General features: G+C 46.8%; 2 protein-coding genes across 2 annotated transcripts in view; one reads left to right on the top strand and one right to left on the bottom strand.

Annotated features, from left to right (window-relative positions):
* The first annotated feature begins 383 nt into the window (after positions 1-383).
* Positions 384-10,678, top strand: TCP11L1 (t-complex 11 like 1). Its single transcript, XM_026041197.1, has 10 exons — positions 384-1,292; positions 2,408-2,567; positions 4,405-4,537; positions 5,089-5,209; positions 5,541-5,761; positions 6,696-6,832; positions 7,234-7,433; positions 8,943-9,124; positions 9,460-9,632; positions 9,718-10,678. Exons 2-10 carry the CDS (start codon positions 2,414-2,416, stop codon positions 9,951-9,953), a joined length of 1,557 nt encoding a protein of 518 aa, XP_025896982.1. The 5' UTR covers positions 384-1,292; positions 2,408-2,413; the 3' UTR covers positions 9,954-10,678.
* Positions 10,679-12,649: 1,971 nt separating this feature from the next.
* Positions 12,650-19,984, bottom strand: part of CSTF3 (cleavage stimulation factor subunit 3) — a 38,474-nt gene continuing 31,139 nt past the window's right edge. Inside the window, exons 13-21 of the mRNA XM_026041199.1 lie at positions 19,304-19,378; positions 17,866-18,009; positions 17,673-17,775; positions 17,116-17,185; positions 15,887-16,082; positions 14,819-14,972; positions 14,406-14,500; positions 14,250-14,310; positions 12,650-13,273 (exon numbers count right to left, since the gene is read on the bottom strand). Of these exons, the coding sequence (XP_025896984.1) occupies positions 13,071-13,273; positions 14,250-14,310; positions 14,406-14,500; positions 14,819-14,972; positions 15,887-16,082; positions 17,116-17,185; positions 17,673-17,775; positions 17,866-18,009; positions 19,304-19,378 (1,101 nt within the window). The 3' untranslated portion in view covers positions 12,650-13,070. The remainder of the gene's footprint in view (positions 13,274-14,249; positions 14,311-14,405; positions 14,501-14,818; positions 14,973-15,886; positions 16,083-17,115; positions 17,186-17,672; positions 17,776-17,865; positions 18,010-19,303; positions 19,379-19,984) is intronic.

Here is a 19,984-nt window from a genome sequence, read left to right as displayed (position 1 = left end):
GCGGGCCGCGGAGCCCGGCGCGGGCAGCGCGGCCGCCTGCCGCACGAGCGGGCCCGGGCTCGGCCCCGCGGCCGCGCCGCAGGAGCACAGCTCGGCCCGCTGTTAAGGCAGACGCGCTAGGCTCTCGTTTCTCCCGAGGGACGTGGTCGCGGCTTGCTGCTCCTGCAGGCTGCCGCCTCTGCGCGTCTCGGCCGGCTTTGTGCTCAGCCCCGTCTTGCGTGGTGAAGATCTCTGCCTGCCGCCTCGCAGCCGGTGCTGCAGGACCTGCGGGGAGAGGGACCGGTGCAAAAGGATTTGCTTGCTTTTTAATTTGTTCTCTTTTCTCTTGCATTTCTATTATTATGTATAAAGGCGGGGGGGGGGGTAGCACTGGAGGGAGGTGCCAAGTAGTAGACTCTATTAATTAAGAAGCATCACTGTTTCTGTGAAACAAATTCTGTAAAGAGGGAGATCTATTTCTGTGAAATGAAAGATGACGCCAGTGTTTTTGAAAGCGGTATTGTCAAGCTTATTTATCTGGTAGAAAGAGGATTTGTTCTAGACCTGTCCTGGCAAACAATCACCACAGMCCAGAAGAAAAGAGTAGACCTATTGCAAACTGCGCTGAATCAACAAGTGGGCCTGCWGACCTGCTCTGCTGAGAAGCCCTTCGGCTTGAAGAGGCCGGAGCTCTTCAGACTTCTCTCAGCTGATGGGTGAAACTCTCAACCAGCAGCTTTTAAACTGAGTTGCGGTTTTGAGACTGTAGCCCTTGATGGACCTTTGTATGGAAAGTGATACTTCAGGGCGTATACTGTATGGTAGGAATGATAGTCTGGGAGGGCAAGGCTGGGGGATAATAACCATGAGACTGGTTATCTCCTCTGGGGTCCTGGAGCAGCTTACCACCTCGATAATATTTCTATACCTTTCTAGAGCCTGTGAGGCTAAAATGCACCAGGGGAGTAGCAGGTATATCAGAAAGGATGGCTATTTTGGCTAGACACCGTGTTTCCCCCCTGTTTGACCTGTCTTGTGTTTCTGTTTCAGCTGTCATCCTCTAACTKCTTTTCTCCCAGCTCTCGGGCTCTCGCTGCTGGAGCGCCTGCCGAGGGGAGCCCCGTCCCGCCGACGGACCTGYGGAGGCTCCCTGCTCTCCAAGCCYTTCCCCGCTTCCCTGCGCCCGGCTGGAGGCCGGGGCTGAGCTAGAGCCAACATYGGGGTGCCCCAGTGSCCTAGCTTCCCTCTGAGGATATGTGCTGTGCTTGTCCTGCTTTGTGCTCCTGCCTGCAGTAGGAATAAGGCTGCCCTGGGTAAGTGCTCTGCGTTGCCGCGTACAAACGGGTCTCGAGCCAGGGGACGCGCCTGAGTCATGCTGTGCAGCCGAGCAATGGTTTCTGATAGGCACCGAGCGAGTCTCCTGGCTGTCTTACAGCATGACGCTGGTAGCACTCRGTTGGAATTGCTGGTCTTTACAGTGTTACTCTGTTAAAAAATCTCAGCGCTGTGTTCTGTATTTCCACACTGTCCCTTTTTTATTTTTTTTTRAAGCCTTTTCCTAACTTCCCTCTTTGCAGAACTGTTTGGTTCTGCTTGTTTGATTGATTTAGAGAGATCATGTACTTTTTAATGGAGCTTCCTAGAATTGGAATTTGAATGGTAGCTTCCCGTATAGCAGGGAGTTCTTCAAACCTTCTTCAAAGAAAAAGCTGAACAAAAAATAGGTGAAGATAATGAACAGTGAGACATGCTTTTCCAGTGGCCATTTTTTCAGTCTATTGGTGGGTAAACTGCATGTATTTATGGTGTAATAAAATTATTTGAAATCTAGCATTTAGTGAACTAATAATTTCAGTACAAAACATCCTCAGATCTCTATGCATATAAGTTGTGAATCTTGCATGGAAGGATGTTATGGGAGTTAAATCCCTCATTATTTAATTTCTAGTCCTTTTCCTGCTTTTTAATTTTTTAATTTATTTGGATGGCGTGGGTTTAAGTTCTGATCGGCTGAAACAAGTCAGAAATGTCATATGTTCAGAACACTTTATTATCATGAGACAGTAATGTTTCTTTTGTTGTAATCTTTTTGTAAGTTATGTCCATAGTCCTATTCAAAGCATGKTTTTTACGGCTTTTCCATAAGGAATGCTTAAAAAAAAAACCCACAGAAAACAAACAAAAAAAATTAAATATCTTTCTCCTTCTCATTTGTGCATTATAGTAAAGGAACAGTTTCAGATTTCTGAAAATATATTAGAAATAAAGATTAAGTAAATGGGAGCTGTGTTAAAAGCATCCTCTTTGTATAAGATGTGAAGTGAGTTATTATCCAGGTACCCAACCATTTAAGTCTTCATTAAGTCTTCTTTAAGTCTTCAAAAGATTTCATCTTCCTTTTTTTTTTTCCCGATAAAAAAAATGACAGCTGAAAATGTCTCAAAATCCTGACAAGCCACATACAAGTGGAGAAAAGCCAAGTGCTCAGGAGGACGACCAGGAGGCGAGCGTGGACAGTGTGGATCAGTCCGTCAGGAAGCGAATACGACAGAGTGCTCCTGCTTCACACAGAGATGAAACTCCCAAGTGTAAGCAAAACTGCTTCTAAAACTAAGTAGCAATCTCTGTTTCTATCCAGTAGACACAATCATGAGGTTTTACAGCATTCTGTGTTTGACTGAGTTACAGTTAAATGCTATATGAATCCTCATTTTTTTGCTATGCTTTGGAGCTGTTTGCAATGCAAAGACATTACAGACCCTTTCCTGTTACATTTTTTTTCCAGTTTTATTTCARCACTTCATTGTCCACAGTAACTGTGTTGTCTCGAGCCACCTGTATCCTAGCTGCTTTGCGAGAGTGTTTACAGGATCGAGCCCTTCTCTAGCTTGTTGTAGCTGGGTGGCTGCTATCATTCCCTTTATCAGCTGAACTTTCTGGACTGTTGCAGCCTCTGTTTTTAGTGCAGAGCAGGAGAGTCTATTATCCACCAAATATGTCCTGTCCCTTTTCTTCCCTCTCATGTTCCTCCCTCCCCAATACAGATCAAAAGTTTAATGGTGCCTCTTTTCTGGCTGTTCTGCTCAGTGGATTTATTCTAAAACCAAAATTCAATAAACTTTGGTCTGTGTGGGAATATTTTCCATTCTAATACCAGTTTTAGTGTAAGACTGTTCATAGGACTCTCCTGCTGTGAATTTATTCCTACAGCACATTTGTCATCCTGTTTTTAACATGAGGAGCCGAATGGGAGAGGACTGTTGGTTATTTCAGGCAATTCGCAATTCTTTAGATAAAAGAAATAAGCTTTTTTTTTTCTCCTCCTCCTCCTGGTCCTGAGAATTGAGTCCAAAGAAATGGAATTATTCAGATAACTAGGTACACATTTTTGCAGAGATTCCCGACATGTGACGTGCTTTGTTCCATTCTTCTTATTTTTTTTATTGGCATCCCTTATTAATGTAGGTGTATTTAGTGTTGTATATAGTGTCATGCTATGCAGAAATGTGCCGTATGGAATTTATGGTGTCATGCTGCTGGCGAATGTGTGGTGTGCATACGGACAGAGGTTATGGCCTTGTGAAGTAAAACGCAGAGTGAAACGTCTTCTATTGCATTGTGCCATGGAGCAGCTGTTGGTCTCAAGTCCTCCCTTCTTGGAAGGGGCAGGAATAATATGCGAATGAAGTAACATGATTTAAGAGCTATCTTTGCTTTATGAAAGAGTCTCTTAGCTTTTACTGCCTCTGCAGCTAGAGTGAGGTCATTTGGCAGCTGGACAAGAGTTTTTTTCATTCAGCTTCATTGGGCTGCATGTTCTGTTCTGCTCAGAGCATCAGTCCTTGCTGTGCTCCCATAGCCAGACTAAGCCAGACCAAGCTTTCAGCTGAAGGAAATATAGAGAGCACTGCGTGGGATGAATGAGGTTCTCCTGAAAAACGCTCTCATTGTATGTGTTATGTACATGGCACACCTTTAAATGGCAAGCGATGGATGGGCATGTGTTTTTGAAGGGCCTTTTCTGCGTAACCCGCCTCAGTGCCGGTCACGATGGGTGGGCCCAAACACGGCTCGGAGAGCCCAGCACGGGAAGGTTCCTGGTTGTCCGTTTCACTTGGGGAAGCGCTGGCGGCCGCGGGGCTCAGCTGGCTGCAGCAGAGACGGGCTCGCTGCCCTCGGCAGGACGGGCTGCGCCTCCGGCATCTGCCCTGTCCTCCTGTCCTCCTGCTTTTGGTGCCGCTTTGTGCGCCCAGCTGTGGCAGCAGCATCCCGGGTGGAAGATGTTACATCACCTGGAACAATTAGGATCACTAATTCCCAGGRCAGGCAGGAAGCAAATTGGATTTTCGGAAACTGTTGCAAGCAGTGCTTTCYGACCTCTGATTTCTACAGTCAGCCCCTGGCTTTGTTGTATCTGTGTTACAGCTAGTCCTCCTCGGCTGGTGTCCATAGAGGAGCTAATGGAAACAGCGAAGGGAGTAACCAACATGGCATTAGCACATGAGATTGTGGTGAACGGGGACTTCCACATAAAGCCAGCCGAATTACCGGAACACAGGTAAGGCTGCTACTAAGTGCTTAAATAACAACAACTGTGGAACTGCAGAACTGCTGTAAAGGGTCAGATAAAGACCAATTGAGTCGGACCTTTAAGTTACCAATTGAATGGGGCGTTGAAATTGCAGAAACCTCTGTATCAGGGGAGTTATTTAATTCCTCCTAGGTTTATTTAATGAATTTTAGTCAGTAGAGTTGTATTACTTAGTGAAGTTCTGCAAAGAAACATCAGTACTGTTCTTCTGAAGAGAATCCATAATTTTTATGATTTCTTTATCTTCTATTTGGGCTGCTTGAGAAGTGGCATTTAACAGATGCTTTCAAGGATTTAATCTGTAGCCTTCTTTGCTTGGATGTAACATTTTGTTGGGTTATGAACCATTCCAGATCCTACATCTAATAATTTTTGAGTAGCTTAAAATGATAACTACTTCCCTGTTAATCTTTACATATTCATTACACACACTGCTCCTGCAGAGCTCTGCAGGTCACTACATAGGGTGGTCTCAGAGACAAGTATTGCCCCTTCTCACTGCTTGTGTTTACCCACAGCTTGGAAAAAAAAGTAAGAGATATTGTGCACAAAGCTTTCTGGGATTGCCTGGAAGCCCAGCTACAGGAAGAGCCACCAACATATGACCATGCAATTAAGCTGCTGGGAGAAATTAAAGAGGTAGGATGCTGTCATACCGAGGAAAATTACTGAATTTGATCAGCTGTGTGCAGATGGCCAGGCAGAATGAAGCGTTTGAAATGTGGCAGTTCATGAAGGACTCAATCTCTTAATAACATGGTATTTTCTGTGAACATATGTAAATTGTATAGTTGTGTGTGTAACCTTCTGTGAATCCAGAGCTGGTAAATGACTCCTTGGCTTTGTTAATAAAACGGAGTTACCACTTGTAAATAGCCATTAGCGTGAATGAAAAATGGTTTGATAACTGCCTTGGTCCTACAGTGTTTGATATGTAGGACTAAAGCACTGTTAAATCTTTCCATTTCAGACCCTCTTGTCTTTCTTGCTGCCTGGTCATACTAGGCTAAGAAACCAGATTACGGAAGTTCTTGATCTGGATTTGATAAAACAGGAGGCGGAAAATGGGGCCCTGGACATTTCCAAGTTGGTGGAATTTGTTATTGGGATGATGGGGACCCTCTGTGCTCCAGCTCGAGATGAAGAAATTAAGAGGCTGAAAGATATTCATGAAATAGTTCCTCTGTTCAGGTACCGGGATGATACCTACTGGTTGTTTTGGAGGCCTTTGAATAGCTGTGGCTGTCCGTGTGCTCGTGGGATGGGGTGACTCGCTAGACCCGGCGAGAGGGACGGGGATGCGGCCGGGAGCGGGAGAGGTGCCGGGAGACCTGGACCCTCCTCATGAGCGGGAGCCTCTGCCCGGCTCCGGCTGGTCTCCGAGGGGCGTCCTCTGAAACGGTGCAGGCAAAAGGTCTGCCAGTTCCTGCTTTTTCTTTCAATACCTTCTGCTRTCGATTTTAAATCTGGACACAACAAGGAGCATGGGGAGAAGGTACTGTTGTTCCTCAGCCAACTCTTTCTCTCCCTAAAAAGAGGGGGAAATTTACTGGATCTGGGAGCATAGGGGAGGCTTCTGCTTTGTCACTATTTTCTGAATAAACACTTCAAGCTTTCAGTAGCTAGAGGAAATCCTGTTATCCTTGTTTTATCCTTCTATGCCAAAATGTTTTCTAATTTGATAAGCTTCCGAGAGCAAGGGTTGACCTGACAGAAACATTGCAGGCAGGAATTCGGTTGCTTTGAAATTACTGTTTTTCCCCCTGGGGACTCCTCCTTTGATTTCCATGGAGGCCGCCTGTTTGGGCTGCCAAGAGGCAGCTGGCTGGCTTTGAAACCCAGCTCATGTTCAGCACATGGTGCTGCACGTGCCGGGATCCGGGATCGGGGCGGTTAGCGGTGGCGGAGGCTTCCCGCGGGAGAGCCAGGGTGAGGAGGAAGGTGCCCACGTGCATGTGCCCGCTGCCTCCCCCTTTAGCTCCTCGTCACGCCGGAGGTGTTGAGCACCTCTGGGGTGTTGCATGCGTGGTTGTGCTCTTTCCTTGGTCCGTCTGTGTTATATCTTTTAAACGGTACCTCTTTAACCTCTCTAGCCCTGAATAACTTTTTCTGTTTGTTTGTTTAGAGCAATTTTCTCTGTGTTAGACCTAATGAAAATGGATATGGCAAACTTCGCTGTCACTAGTATTAGGCCAAAATTAATGCAGCAGTCTGCTGAATATGAAAGAAAGAAGTTTCAGGAGTTTCTTGAGAAACAGCCAAGTATGATTTTGTTTCTTTCTTTCTTCCCCTCTGACATCCCAGTGAACTCTGCATTTCTGTTTGTGTACTACAAAAATGAATTAGATTTTTGTGTTCTGTAATTCAGGTGGTAAATGAAAGCATGTACCCCAAAACTATGGTTTGCAAAAGTAYAGTGATACAGCATTTCAGCACTCAACACAGTGGAGTTTGGTTTCATTTGAATAGAGTGTATCATGCAATAGGCTTTGATTTTCTCTTAGTTGTTCTGATTGAWGCTGTAAATAAAACACATACTGGTAACTGACATCATGGGTATTAGAAATAGCAGCTAAATGGGATTACTTGGAAATTAGTGCTGGAAGAAAATAGCCTTGAAAGCAAGTTTCCTTAACGRGACTTTTCCTTTTCCCCTCTTCCAGATTCCTTAGACCTTGTCACAGAGTGGCTGCAAGAAGCCGCCGATGACCTCGCGAAGCTGCGGTGTAAAAAGCTGCTCTCCCAGTGCGGCGATGACGACGGGGCTGCGGCTGGAGCCTCTCCCCTGAGCCCCGCTGCTGTGCAGAACCAGGCCTATCTGAAGCTCCTGAAGTGGGATCATGCGAACAGGCCTTTTCCAGAAGTAGGTGTTTCRCAGAGAATTGATGGCTGTGTTCTGYCCTTTCATATTTCTGGAACGTAATGGGCACTGTCTGCATTTGTAGCCTTGCCACGAACGCAGCGCTAAAAGCTTCTCTCTTAATTGCGTCCGCTCGTAGCTCCCTTAATAGAGCAAAGTGATCTTCAGCTCCGAGGCCCAGTGTGCCAATAGCCACCCATTTGGGCTTGTTCCTGCTGCTCATCTCCTCTCCCACGTTAGCTGCTCCCCACAGCAGCCAGGGACTCGGTGTGCACGTGGCACCGGGGCTGGAGGCCGCAGTTCCCCTGGGGCTCTACCCCCTGCTCTCCTCTGGTGGTCTTTGCGCACCAGGTTTGCATCCTGTGTGACCTGAGGTGGGCGGCAGYAGCTGCAGTGTCGGAGAAGGTGCTGCAGGGCCCCCGGGGACACGAGGGGCCGTGGGGCAGGTGAATGAAGGGGGCGGCACTGGCAATAACGGCTGGTGGTCGCAGTGCAGGTAGCGGTCTGGAGAGCGGGGCAGAGCAGCACCCTCCTCTGCCTCCCTGTCAGCCCATGGCTGCTCCTCGGGGTGCTTGGGAAGCTGAACAAACAGCTTTTTGTGCGTCTAGAAAGAGCTCTTTGGAACAAACTTACAGGAACCGCAAAGCTGCAGTGGTTGTTGTCTCTGTGCTCCTTCAAGTGYGCTTGAGGTGGTTCAATAGGAACTACAGTAAATATCTACTTTGTTGCTCTCTTCGCAACAAATATAACTTAACAAATATGATTTAACAATATAACTTTCCAAGTTATATCTAACCTGGGAACTGTTTCTTAAAAAGAAAATGCGCATTTTCAGGTTTGACAGGGGATTAAAGCTGATTTGCAATATAAAATCAGTAATTGAAAGGTRGGTTATGCATCATCTTTGAAATGCTTTTGTTCATGAATTTTCTTCATGAAATTAATGCAATGGTCATGAAAATGAGAAAAACAAAACCATTGTCAGTAACTTAATTTAAATTTCTCAGACCTGCAAAGCCGCCGTAGATGGTAGCCTAATAATATAGAAGGGCCTAATAATGCTTAAGGGACCCTTAATGGTCCCTTAGTGAGTAGCTTGTGCCTGTCTCACAAGTGTCTGGGTCTGGTTACTGAGTCAGCATGTCAAATTCGACTAATCTGATTAAGTAGGCCTGTGTGTTATGTCATAACGCAGAAAATTGTGTTATACTTACAGTGTAATGCTGTATATTCTACATTAACATGTGTGTGTTTTTGTATTTCAACCTCCTGAAATATTTTGCAATGAAGAAATGGCTTTTATCATAGAATAATGTCATAGAATAATGCTGTTTGGAAGGGACTCGGGGGAGCAGCTCGTCCAAAGCCCTGCTCCGTGTCAGGTGGAACAGGGTGCTCAGGGCCAGCTCCGGCCTGGTCTTGAGTATCTCCATGGCTGGAGACTCCATGAGCTCTTGGGCAGCCTCTGACTCATGTGAATTTCCTTCTGCTGCCGTTCCCATTTCTTTGCAGACGGTGTTAATGGACCAGGCCCGGTTTCAGGAAATACAGCTGGAGCTGGAGCAGCTCCTGCTGACGGGGACCGTGCTCCTGGTGACGTTCAGCGCGGCGGGCTCGGCGCTTGCTGGTATCCCTGGCTTTGCCGAGAAAATCAAAGCCATCGTCAAGGTGCTGCTGGCAGGAATGCACCTTCCGTGAGTACCGCGGGCGCACGGAGCGGGGCTCCCACTTGGGCCCTGGCACACGGCCAGTCTGAGCTCCGCTTTGGTGGTAGCCATGGGGCATGGAGAGGAGGTAATGCAGGCTCTGAATTAATCCAGACTGGCCCTTTCACTCCAGCTTTTTGATACAGGACTCTGTGGTTTGGCTCTGCTCTTTCCCAGGGTGTTTTCAAAGCCCTTGTTCCTGCAATTGCTCTTCGTCCATTACTCTTAATAACTAAGGCAACTCTAACTGSATAGTTTGCTTTTAAAGGTGGGAGAAACGTGAGTAAGCAGCACCCTTAGGTAACGCTGTGTCCTTCGTGCAGCTCCTTCAACACGCGGGAGGCCTTGGCCACGGTGGGCGAGAAGGTGTGCGCGGAGCTGAGCGGCTGCCTGGCGCGGCACGGCTTCGCGCCCGTGCCGCCCGGCAGCGAGGCCGCCCTCAAGGGCCAGATCCAGGCCGCGGCCAACGCCGACAACGCCATCTGCTCCCTCATGGGTGAGCCCCGGCGCCCCTGCCTCCCGCTCGGAGCCCACTGCCTCCTTGGAAAAACCCGTCCAAACTCCCGTTCCTCCTCTTCCAGATTCTCGAATCCAGAAGTTTCTGGGGAGTTACCTGGCCTCTAGCCATCAGAAGTCCCTGCCTGCGCTTCCCGGAGGATTGGGCCCTATCCAGCGAGAGCTGGAAGAGATTGCGGTCAAGTACGTTCGTCTCGTCAACTACAACAAGATGGTCTTCAGCCCTTACTACGACGCAGTCCTGGACAAAATACTGGCTAAGGAAGAAGCTCAGCACCTGCCGAAGGCTGAAGAATCCTAAAACCAGTTGGTATGCTGCCAGTACGGTACTAAATTGGTTTGCTATTTAAAAAAGTAAATGCACCAATATTTGTCTAGAAAAAACAGCTTTCCATGTAAACACTGGTTCCTTTAATTCACTAGCRGTGATTGATGAGAAACCGCATGCAGAAGCGGGTCTGAGGTGAGTGATGGAAAGGAGATGATTTTAAACACAGGTGTGCAACCCGGCGCGGGGCGAGCGCGGCTGCGGCRTTGGAGAGCCTGAGCAGGGCTAGGCAGGACAAATTGGACATCCAAATCCTGTCCTTCACTGGCTCCTTTGGGGGCTTTCTGTTTCCTAATTTACCATGAAGTTAAATGTTTAGTCCAGAGCAGGTTCGAAAGGGCCCTTCCCAGCAGAGTGATTTGGCTTTAAAAAAAAAAAAAAAAAATTAAAGACTGAGGGCGCAAGCTATGGGAAATTTTAACAGGCAAAAAAATAAAGCCAAACAGCACTTTATTGTAACATTATAGTTAGTAGGGTAGACTACAAGTGTTTTTTCTGCATTTTTAATGGCATTTTTTTGCTGTTTATCTGCAGATGTTTCAAAAAACRTAATATATTTTTGTAGCAAATTTTCTGGTTATTGAGCAACTGTCCTCTGCTATGTACAGTACTTACAGAGGTGGCAATCTTATAGATTGCAGCTGTATTTATTTCTTGTAAAGACTTCAGAAGGGCAGAGTTCAAGTGTTTTGATAAAAGTGGTTTTTTCTTTTTTTTTTTGGCTAGTAGTTTACTCCTTTTTATGCAAAATACCAACTTTAAAGTGAATCTTTGTCATTTTCAGAAGGTGGATTTACAGTGTGTGATTCCTTTGCCTGAAAAGTTTTACTTCTTTTTTAAAACTRCAACTTCAGGGGGTTGCATATCCAGTCATGTCTTCAGAAATATCCAGGAAGTGCAGAACACTCGCGGACRTGTAAGTGATTTTAAACATAGTGGGAAATTCCTGATCAGATGTTGATCTGAATGCACATGGAGTATTTTCAGTAGATGTTTTTCACTTTGTAGAGATGATCTTGAAACTTAGAATATTTTTAGACCTTGAATTTCATTAGCTACATGCTGTATCCATGAGTGTTGATAGATGATCTCAATGATGTAACAGCCTTCATACTGTATGTCAGTCATTGAAATTCCAGTGTAGTGTAGTTAATAATTGAATACTGTAACTCCAGGCTTGGTGAGGAGTCTTCCCGTCCCTGAGTGCAGCGCTGCCTGGCCRCAGTCCGGCTGCGGTGACCCTGGGAACGCGGAGCTCCTCGGCATGAACCGTGTCCCAACRGCCGGGGCTGTATCCAAAATAACATATTGCCTCTTAAAACATATATTGAAAAGTCCTTCTATGAAGATAAGTYCCAGCTACATTTTGGTGATTAACTGAAAAATCAAAATAAGGGACCTTGTARAAGGAAGTACTTGGTTATGACTCCGTGTTGATGCTTCCCTTTGAATGGCAGCCTGGCTAGAGCTGCAGCAACTTTGGGGAGGAAGGAGAGAATAAGATGAGACCTTTTCCTCCATATTAGCCTATACAACTATAAAATACATCTTCTCATTCATTACAAAACCTCCTTTGCCCAAGAAAAAGCAGTCTTGTAAGAGAGCACTGGTTCAGACAAGTGAGATTTTTGCCTTGGTAAAACAGTAAATAGTAGCAGCAAATACTAAATTGAGCATCTTGGTTTGGATCTTGGGCTTCAAGGATGTGGAGAGGAACAGCAGCACCGTCGAGGGAAGCCCATGAACAAGGTATCTGAGGCAGCAGTGAAGGGGAGTGAAGGGGTGAGACAGTTTATACTTGCCTAGCCGAGGCAGCACCTCACTCTGGTTCGGAAATTCCGCAATCCGGGKGTCCGTGAGCCCCGGCTCCTGCCTGCGGGGCGGCCGCACGGTGCTCGCGCAGCAGGGAGGGCCCAGCCCTGCGCCCAGCGAGCGCCCGAGCCGCAGGGCTCCTGCAGCCAAGCGTGCGGGTCCTGCATCCTTCTTTAACTAATTATTTTAATTAATATTTGTTAATTATTAATGCTATTGTTATTGATAAGCTTTTTTAAAAAAGGCATTAGTAAGGCCAGGCTCGCCTCTGTCTGCCACTCTTTCCACCCTTGCCCATGTGCTGTTTTACCTGCGACGGGGCAGCGCCGTCCTCCTGTGGCAGGGTCCTTGCTGCCCTGTAGTTCCTGGGGGGTGCTGTACCAAACAAATTAAACTCTAAATTATGCATAGGAAAGGCTTCAGAAGTTCATATGCCGTTTCTGTTAGCCTGTTTGAAAATAACACGTTAATGTAGCTAATATATTAACATTTAGCTTAGTACATTATTAATAGAGGACCAGTGCAGTTAGCCAGGGTGAGCAGCCGTTAACTACTCTGCCTGGACAATCCACATTAGAAATATCTATTGAAATGGTCTTMTTTTGCTGTCTTCTTGAACAAGGGTACTGTATCTTCTAGAACGCTGGAACACTGAGGAATTCTAGTACCTGCGGTCTGATCCCTTTCCTGTGATGGTTTTAATTCTTATTAACATTGCTTGTGAAGGAACTGAGTGGTATTTAGAAAATAAATATTTGAATAAAACCAGAATAAGGCATGATGTTATCGATATCCTTTTATTTTAAAGGAATGTTTTTTTCCATTTTCAACTACAAAACAGATTCCATACATTCTGCCATAAATAAAAACGAACAATAAGGCAGGACACTACATGAACAAACTGAGAACAACTGTTTTCCAGAAAGTGTGAATTAAAAATGCTTCACAATTATAAGCCATCCAGTTTTTAAAATAAAACTGTTGAAAACCCACAAGATTTCAAGTGGTCGATGTGAACATCCTTGAGGAGAGAACAAAATGCAGTTGAGGCATTTTGCACTTTTGTGTTTGAAAAATCTAATTTTGTTCAGAGCACATTTTAAGATTGTTCTCTCTGGTTTCGGTTCAAGAACAATATGGGAGAAGAGGCACCACAGTAACAAAACCATTTTCAAGATTTTTTTTCTGTTTGCAGCTGTCCCTTTTAAAGCTTGACTTTTAAGAGACAGCCAAACTCAGCCCAGTCCTTGCCGATCACAGCRGAACGGCGGCGGCGTTTCACCGGATCCGCTTTTGTTGCCGTGCTCTGTAGATGTCGTGGACGGGGGGGACGACGGAGCCTTTCTCCTCGTCGTCATCCGAGTCTTCGTTTGGTCTCTTCACGGCCTTGTTGAGCAGCGCGTTGTTCTCCACGGGCCCGTTGCCTTCCACGGCGATCTCGGGTAGGCCGCCCGTGATGATTCTCACCGCTTCATCAACAGCTGCAGGGCAAGAAAGGCAGCAGCTTAGCTCAGGAAACTAGATCCCCGCAGCAGAAAGGTGTGAGAGCAAAGCGGAACAGAAATTCTGGAATAAGGAAAAAATTAAGAAAAACCCCAGAGCCTTTGCCCAGGGCCACTGTGACGCCTGCGGAGGGGAGCGCTCTGCAACACAAGGTGTCTTGCTACCTTAAATTAGGAGGAAAAAAATAAATTTAAACTCCCTCAGACTCTTAGCTATAGCAAACACTAATGCTAATGTAAACGCTGCTGCTTCAAGTTGAGACCCCCTCTGTACAGAAGAAGTGAGGTCAGTTAGAAGCTTAACAAAAGCAGGAAGCTGCAGGCACCTCTGCACGTGTCCCTCACCCACCAGGAAGATGTCCAGCAAGGCTGCTGCTGCGTAGGAACAGAGGCCCTGGCAACGAAAAGTGCTCATTTCCCCTCTAAACAAAACCAAATCCTCGCTGTGACTCTTTAACGGCGAGGATGAGGAGGTGCAGATTAATCAGCTGCGATAAGGATCTGTCCTCTGTGTAGATTTCAGAAAATTACCTTTTTCTTGTAGCACTTGAAGACACCACAGCTCTGGAAGTGTTATCAAACACTAACAAGTCTGCATGTAGTGATGGACTTCCCTAGTGCAAATTTGTAATTAAGGAGTTTGGAAAATCGTTCCTGTAACATTTATCACAGAAGGTGCATTATAAGGCACCAAGCAGTGGGTGGTAATTCTGAGCTTTTATTTTTATTTTTATTTTTATTTTTATTTTTATTGCTACGATGAAATGTGCAAATGTCTCTAGGTCGACTCCAACCTAAAAACAGAGGCCACTTCAATAGCACACACGATAAATAATAATTACACATCTGCACCTATAAATGAGGTCTATACTTCAGACTGAACTGTACATATAAAAACATACATATATATATACACGGCACTGCCCGAGACTCTTAGAGCAAAGAAATGACTCACTTTCTGGCAATTTGCATCTTCGGAATATCTCCATGAGCTCATCCACCTGGACAAAGGGACCCTGATGCAGAACGAAAGGTTACAAGGTTAAGACTATTCTGTGCCGCTCTCGCAACAGACTCGCTTCTGAAGCTGCCCCGAGTCAGTCCAACGCACCTGAAAGCACACGGGCGGGGGCAGGAGCTTCATGAGCACCACAGCTGCTGGCGGAACGGGAAAAACCCCCCCGGGCACRGGATGCAGACCTGGAGCTGCGGGAGAGAAGGGCGTGAGGCCAGAGCTCCAGCCGGCGCCTCGCGCGGCGCCGCTCCCGTCACGTCGGCCTCGGCTGCCTGTGGAAGCCCCAGGCCGAGCTCTGGCTGCCGAGAGCCAGGCCCAGCTACGTCTTCATACGGCCCTGGTTTAAACCAAGCACCCGCGCCGCCGGCRAGGCACCCAACCAGGCGCCTAGAACCAGGCAGGTGCCGAGAGCTCTGATGATTAGGAAGTCTCTGACYAAGCACAGGGCAGTTGCGGGGCAGGAAGAGCGCAGTGACCACCAGCCACTCTGGCCTGAACACCTGACTTACGTGCTAAGTGTCTTGGCTGAAACGGAATCATCTGCTGAGTGTCRGGCTTGGGGTATTCAGGCTTTCTGTCTACTTCGTCCTTGAGAACGGGCACGATGGACGGCGCAACCACGGGGTCCGGGATGATGGCGGCCAGCTTGGCGCGGGAGACGTCCTGCAGGGGCCAAGCAGAGCGCGCTGAGCCCGGGCCCCGCTTAACCCGTGGGACAGAGCCTAGCAAAGCCTGCTCAGCCTGCTCCCAGCCTGCTCGCTGCATCGCGCATGGCCTCTTGCAGCACCAGCTGGGCAAGGTCTGTGCATCTTTGACAAACATTTTAGTCTCACAGAGGCCCCGCTGGAGATGGAAACACTTGGTGCAGACGGGCCCCTGTTGATCAGTTTTGAATTGTACTTTTTTCCCTCCCTTTCCCTATGTGAACGGGTGCAGCCCGCTCAGCCTTCACAGCTACCATTTTTCAAGAGCTGCAGCATGAGGAAAGCAGCAGGCACAGGAAACACGAGGCAGCAGGGACGGGCCCCAGGCCGAGGTGCCCCCCCACACGTTAATAAGGGGCCCTTCCATCTTGCAGGCACCAGCCTCAGCTCAGAAACACTTTYTTCCTAATTGAGTTCTAAGAAAAATACTGAAATACACCTTCTAAGAAAAATACTGAACGGCTTCACATCGATGATGTTCCCACCCATCAGATCAACACAGAGAGGCTTTTCTCCTGCCCTCTTTTTTCCAGAGCTGTGTGATTCCCACACRGATAGCTCGGGGAAGCTGCCATGCAACGTGCTGGCCCTGCGATTTCACCCGGCTCTGGCCCAGCAGGTTCCAGCTGGACATTATGGCCAGAGATGAAAAGGAGTTAAACAGCAGCCGCAGCCTGGTTTTGCCTTCCCTGCAGTACGGAATCAAAAAGCAGTCAAAGCTTCTAGAGACAACAACACAAGAAGCAGCCAACCTGGCCTCCTTACCTCCTTTTCCATCAAGGAAAATAAAAATATAAGGCACGTGCTAAATGAAGAATTTGCATAAACTTACTAGGAATAATAATAATAATAGTAGTAAAACTATCTACTTACCTTATAGCCAAGGGCCTTAAGTTCGCTTGCAGAGCAAGGGTACAGATCCATGAACTTGTACCTGTCCACCAGCAGGGCCGTTTCTTTCCCCTCATACTCCTCCTTGAAYGCCGTGAACCGCCGTTTCTCCACCTTGAGAATGCTGGCCAGATCCCCAATGTTGCTTTCGAAAGCCAGAAACCGAGCCCAGATTTCTCTGCGGGAGAGCAGAGGCAGGACAGGGGCTTAGGGACACAGCAGCACTGACCGCAGCCCAGCTCCAAAACCGTGAGAGGCTCCAAGSTGCCACCCTCCACGGAACACGTTGCCATCTCTGCTATTTATCTTAGATGCACCTATTGCCCTCACAGTGCCTTAAATATTCCTGTAAAATTTCTCAATCTAGGGGATCGTAAAGGACTTTAAAGCTCATCTCTGCACTAGGCCTTGTTATGGAGAGGAAAGGATTACTGGAGTGAGTGACTTGGGAGCATTTGAAGTAAGTTTTTAGCACCAACGTAAGAGGCATTGGGGGTCTTTACACATCCCACTACACAACACATACATGCTTAGGCAGTACTTGAGAATTTTACATAGCCTAAAATGTATATAATGACATAACAGCAAATTATTGCTTATTTCTTTATGGGAAAATCTCAAATACAGTATAGGCAACATCTGACCACATTCCTGGACCTGAATCAACTCTCTTTTTAAGCTTTGGAGGTCACTTTTGCAGAAGATTCTGCATCTAAACCCTTTTGACTTGCTCCACGGGGGCACAGGTGTTTCTCAAAAGCAGACAACCCCATAGGATGAGGGTACACAGCAACACGCTCGAGTTCTCCGGTTTGCTGCCTATGTCAACAGAGAACAACACTTAATAGCTTCTAACCTGAGGTGCACATGATTCCACAATCATATTCAGAGAAATACTTTTCTACAATAACAATGAAAATGTGCCGCTGAGCGGTTATTTTCAGGCATTCTCTTGTTCTTTCGCTACTTATTCACAGTTGCCTGCAAGCTCCTCAGTGCTCTCCTCCCCCGGTTCCCGATCCCCTTCCCACGCAGCGGCCCCCGGGAAGGGGCAGGTTCCCTCGGTCCCGCACGGTGCCYGTCCTGCCAGCCCCACAGCGGCCTGCCCGGCCCTGCCCCACTCCTGCTGCACGGGCCGGGCTCGGGGGCAGGACCCGTGCGGGACGTTGGCTTTGGGCATGACCGGGGCGTTACGTTTAGTGCAGACGTACCCGGATTTCTCAGGCGGGAGGCTCCCTGAAGTTAAAACACGTTCAAACAAAACTCTTGTATTATTGTCCTCTTAAAAACAGAAAGAAAGAAGAAAAATCATACTGTGTACAGTATGTTAAAGACAATTTAAAAACATTTCCATTCAAAGAGATGTATACACCAAATTAAATAAGAGGGCTTGCGATACCTGATACCTGCTTGTGAAGTTCAATACACAGGAAAATACTGGAACACCTACAGGAAGCTTTACCAAAGCAACATAAATTTTTTTTTTTTTTTTCAATTTTATTACTTGAAAGTCTCTTGTAACAAGCCAGTTTCTTTTAACAGCACAGCTACTGGTCAGCCTCACCTAATCTTTCTCAGGCTTTTTATTTAGTTAATTCCCTTGGGATGCCCATCTGCCCGTGTGCCCCGGGCAGGGGCTGTTTGCACCAACTACCCGGCTTTAGGAGGCGGTTCCACCACCCTCAGCACAGAGCTGGGCTGGAGCCGGGCCCGCAGCGAGGGCCGGCGTGGGTCCCACCAGCCCTCTCGGCGCTTAGACCCCGCTTACCGTTGAGGTGAGACAGGTAGTCGATGTAGGCCAGCACATACTCTGGAATGTCCCCGTATTTCTTCAGCCCGAGCTCAAAAATCTTGAAGGCCACAGACTTATCCTGCAATCATCAAAGGGAGAAAAGCCCTTGTGTGCAGAGCTCGGCTGTCTCTGGCGGGTCCTTGGGACGGCACCGGGATTCAACGTTTACCTTACTGCAGTARTACTCCATCAAGGCCGCGGTCACGTAGACGTGGTGGCGGGTCCGGGCGTCCTCCCGGGCTTTCTTGAATATCATTCGCCCGGACTTGATGCCCTCTGCTCGCCTGGCAAACTTCATGTACTGGATATAAACCTAGGGTGCAGGTTAGTACTCGGGTAACAGCCACTGCTAAGAGCCACAGCACGCGCTAAGCCTCAGGCTGCATCTGCCGTCATCTCCACTCACCCAACGGCAACCAGCAAACCTGCCTCTGGCCTCCGGGCTGCCAGCCTAGAGGTACTAACACAAAGCTCTTCATATATACACACACACTTCTTTAAAAGGCAGAAAATACCCAAGGCTGAGTCACTAAAATGACAATAATAATGYGTTTTGAGGATAGGGGAAGTAAGCAGATGAATGTAGTGTGGATGAAYATAGTTAACATGCTCTGGTACCTGCACAGAATTAGAGGTCACTTGCTTGTACTAAAAGTGTGAACCTTCCAATTAAACTAAAGACATCTTTAAGACTGAAAAAAAGGTGAAAAGCCCCTTTCAGCATTGTTAGGTATATTCTAGAATCCGTGATACAAATCATGCTGCTTTAAATGTTTATACCTGATGAAGAAAATAATGAGGGTGCTGATTTAACTCATCAGCCAGATTRTGATTTGCATTTTTGGGGTATTTATTTTTCCTCCACTCTGAATTAAGATCCCAAACAGCCATGCTCCTTCAGAAGGGGGAAAGCATTATGTATAACATATGTATATGTTATACATATGTCTATGTATAACAAATACAGCATGTCAATAAAAAGCTATTTTTCCTCAGACACCGATCTATTATTTAATTTTAGATCTCAGACCTTCTCTTTCTCATGCTCTGTGCTATTTTTTTTTTTTTTTTTTTTTTTTTTTGTAAGCTGACTGACTTTCTGGGGACAGGTTATACTTCCAGCATTTGCTCAGTTCACAGCTGGTGGTAGAAACAATATTGTTTACTTAAAGCTTAGGCCAATGCACTGCAGTACACTTTGATATTTATGTGGTACACATGGAATTTCTTCACAAGCTCCCTATGAACTATGGACATTGCTCTGTAGGGAGGACAGTGGGAGAAATCAACGTGCTTTTCCTAAGTTAAGGTGAGGGAAAGTGAAATTTTAGTCGAGCCAACAAAACATACACCAGCGCTTAGGAGCTGCTTCAGGAAATCTTTAGGATCTTCACTTAATATCTTCAYGGTTTAAGAGATTCTCCAGCAGACACACTGGGGAGAAGTGCACAACGTGTCCAAGTGGATTAAAGGCCATAATCACCACCCCCACTTAACTTTTCATGCAATTCCCTCGCCGCAGTGCTCGGCCTGCTAGCGAGCTGCTGCATTTCCCCTGCTCCCGAGCTGCGCTCACGGGAGGCGCGCAGCGCGGCGCCTCCTCTTACCAGAGTGGGATCGATGTCTTCTATGGCCAAGAGCCTGTTGTAGATGCTGTGCACCTTCTCATACTTCATCCGACTCTAAGAAAATGAAAAGGAGAGAGACAGCTTTGTAACACAGGCGAATTACAGAACTTTAATACTCATGATTTGTGAATTAATCTGACTCTTGCAAATCACTCGTGAGTGCAAAAAGCCAAACTGCAGAAAAATGCTACAAATTCTTGTTTACTTTTCCCCTCAGTTGGACACTATACAGTCTTTACTTACTCAGATGCCTAACTTTGTCTTGTGCCGTCGTTTCTTTACTTTCCACATACTTTTCTTAGTAGTGTTTTCATATGTGCCTTTCAAGAACCTCTGAAATCTTTTGTTAATTCAGTAAAACTGAAGGCGCCACATGCAGAAACAAGCAGCAGTGGGGCTCTGCTCAGCCCTGGCACTGCAGAACCAGGTAGGATAAACAACTTCCCTCAGAGCCAGGGGAATATAAATACCAAAACACCAGGATTAGATAGGAAAGGTGCTCTTTATCCCATTTCAAAAGTGCAGAAGCCGATACCCTAGTAAATGCAAGTCTACAGGTCTTTAATTTCATAGCTATTTGAAAAATAAAGTCAATACCCAGTGAAAGACTTGACAGATTTTCAAGAATATTGTAGCACTRTGGCCTTTCCCTCCACCTTT

Source organism: Nothoprocta perdicaria, unplaced genomic scaffold (assembly GCF_003342845.1).
Source record: "Nothoprocta perdicaria isolate Ctin4 unplaced genomic scaffold, notPer1 scaffold_28, whole genome shotgun sequence".
In the NCBI taxonomy this organism is placed as follows: Eukaryota; Metazoa; Chordata; class Aves; order Tinamiformes; family Tinamidae; genus Nothoprocta; species Nothoprocta perdicaria.
This window is presented reverse-complemented; position numbering and strand designations above follow the sequence as displayed.

Coding starts and splice junctions, on each gene's coding strand:
- TCP11L1 (XM_026041197.1), top strand. CDS start 2,414: ATGTCTCAAAATCCTGACAAGCCACATACAAGTGGAGAAAAGCCAAGT. Junction 5,210..5,540: donor TGCTGGGAGAAATTAAAGAG/GTAGGATGCTGT, acceptor TTTCCATTTCAG/ACCCTCTTGTCTTTCTTGCT. Junction 9,633..9,717: donor CGCCATCTGCTCCCTCATGG/GTGAGCCCCGGC, acceptor CTCCTCTTCCAG/ATTCTCGAATCCAGAAGTTT.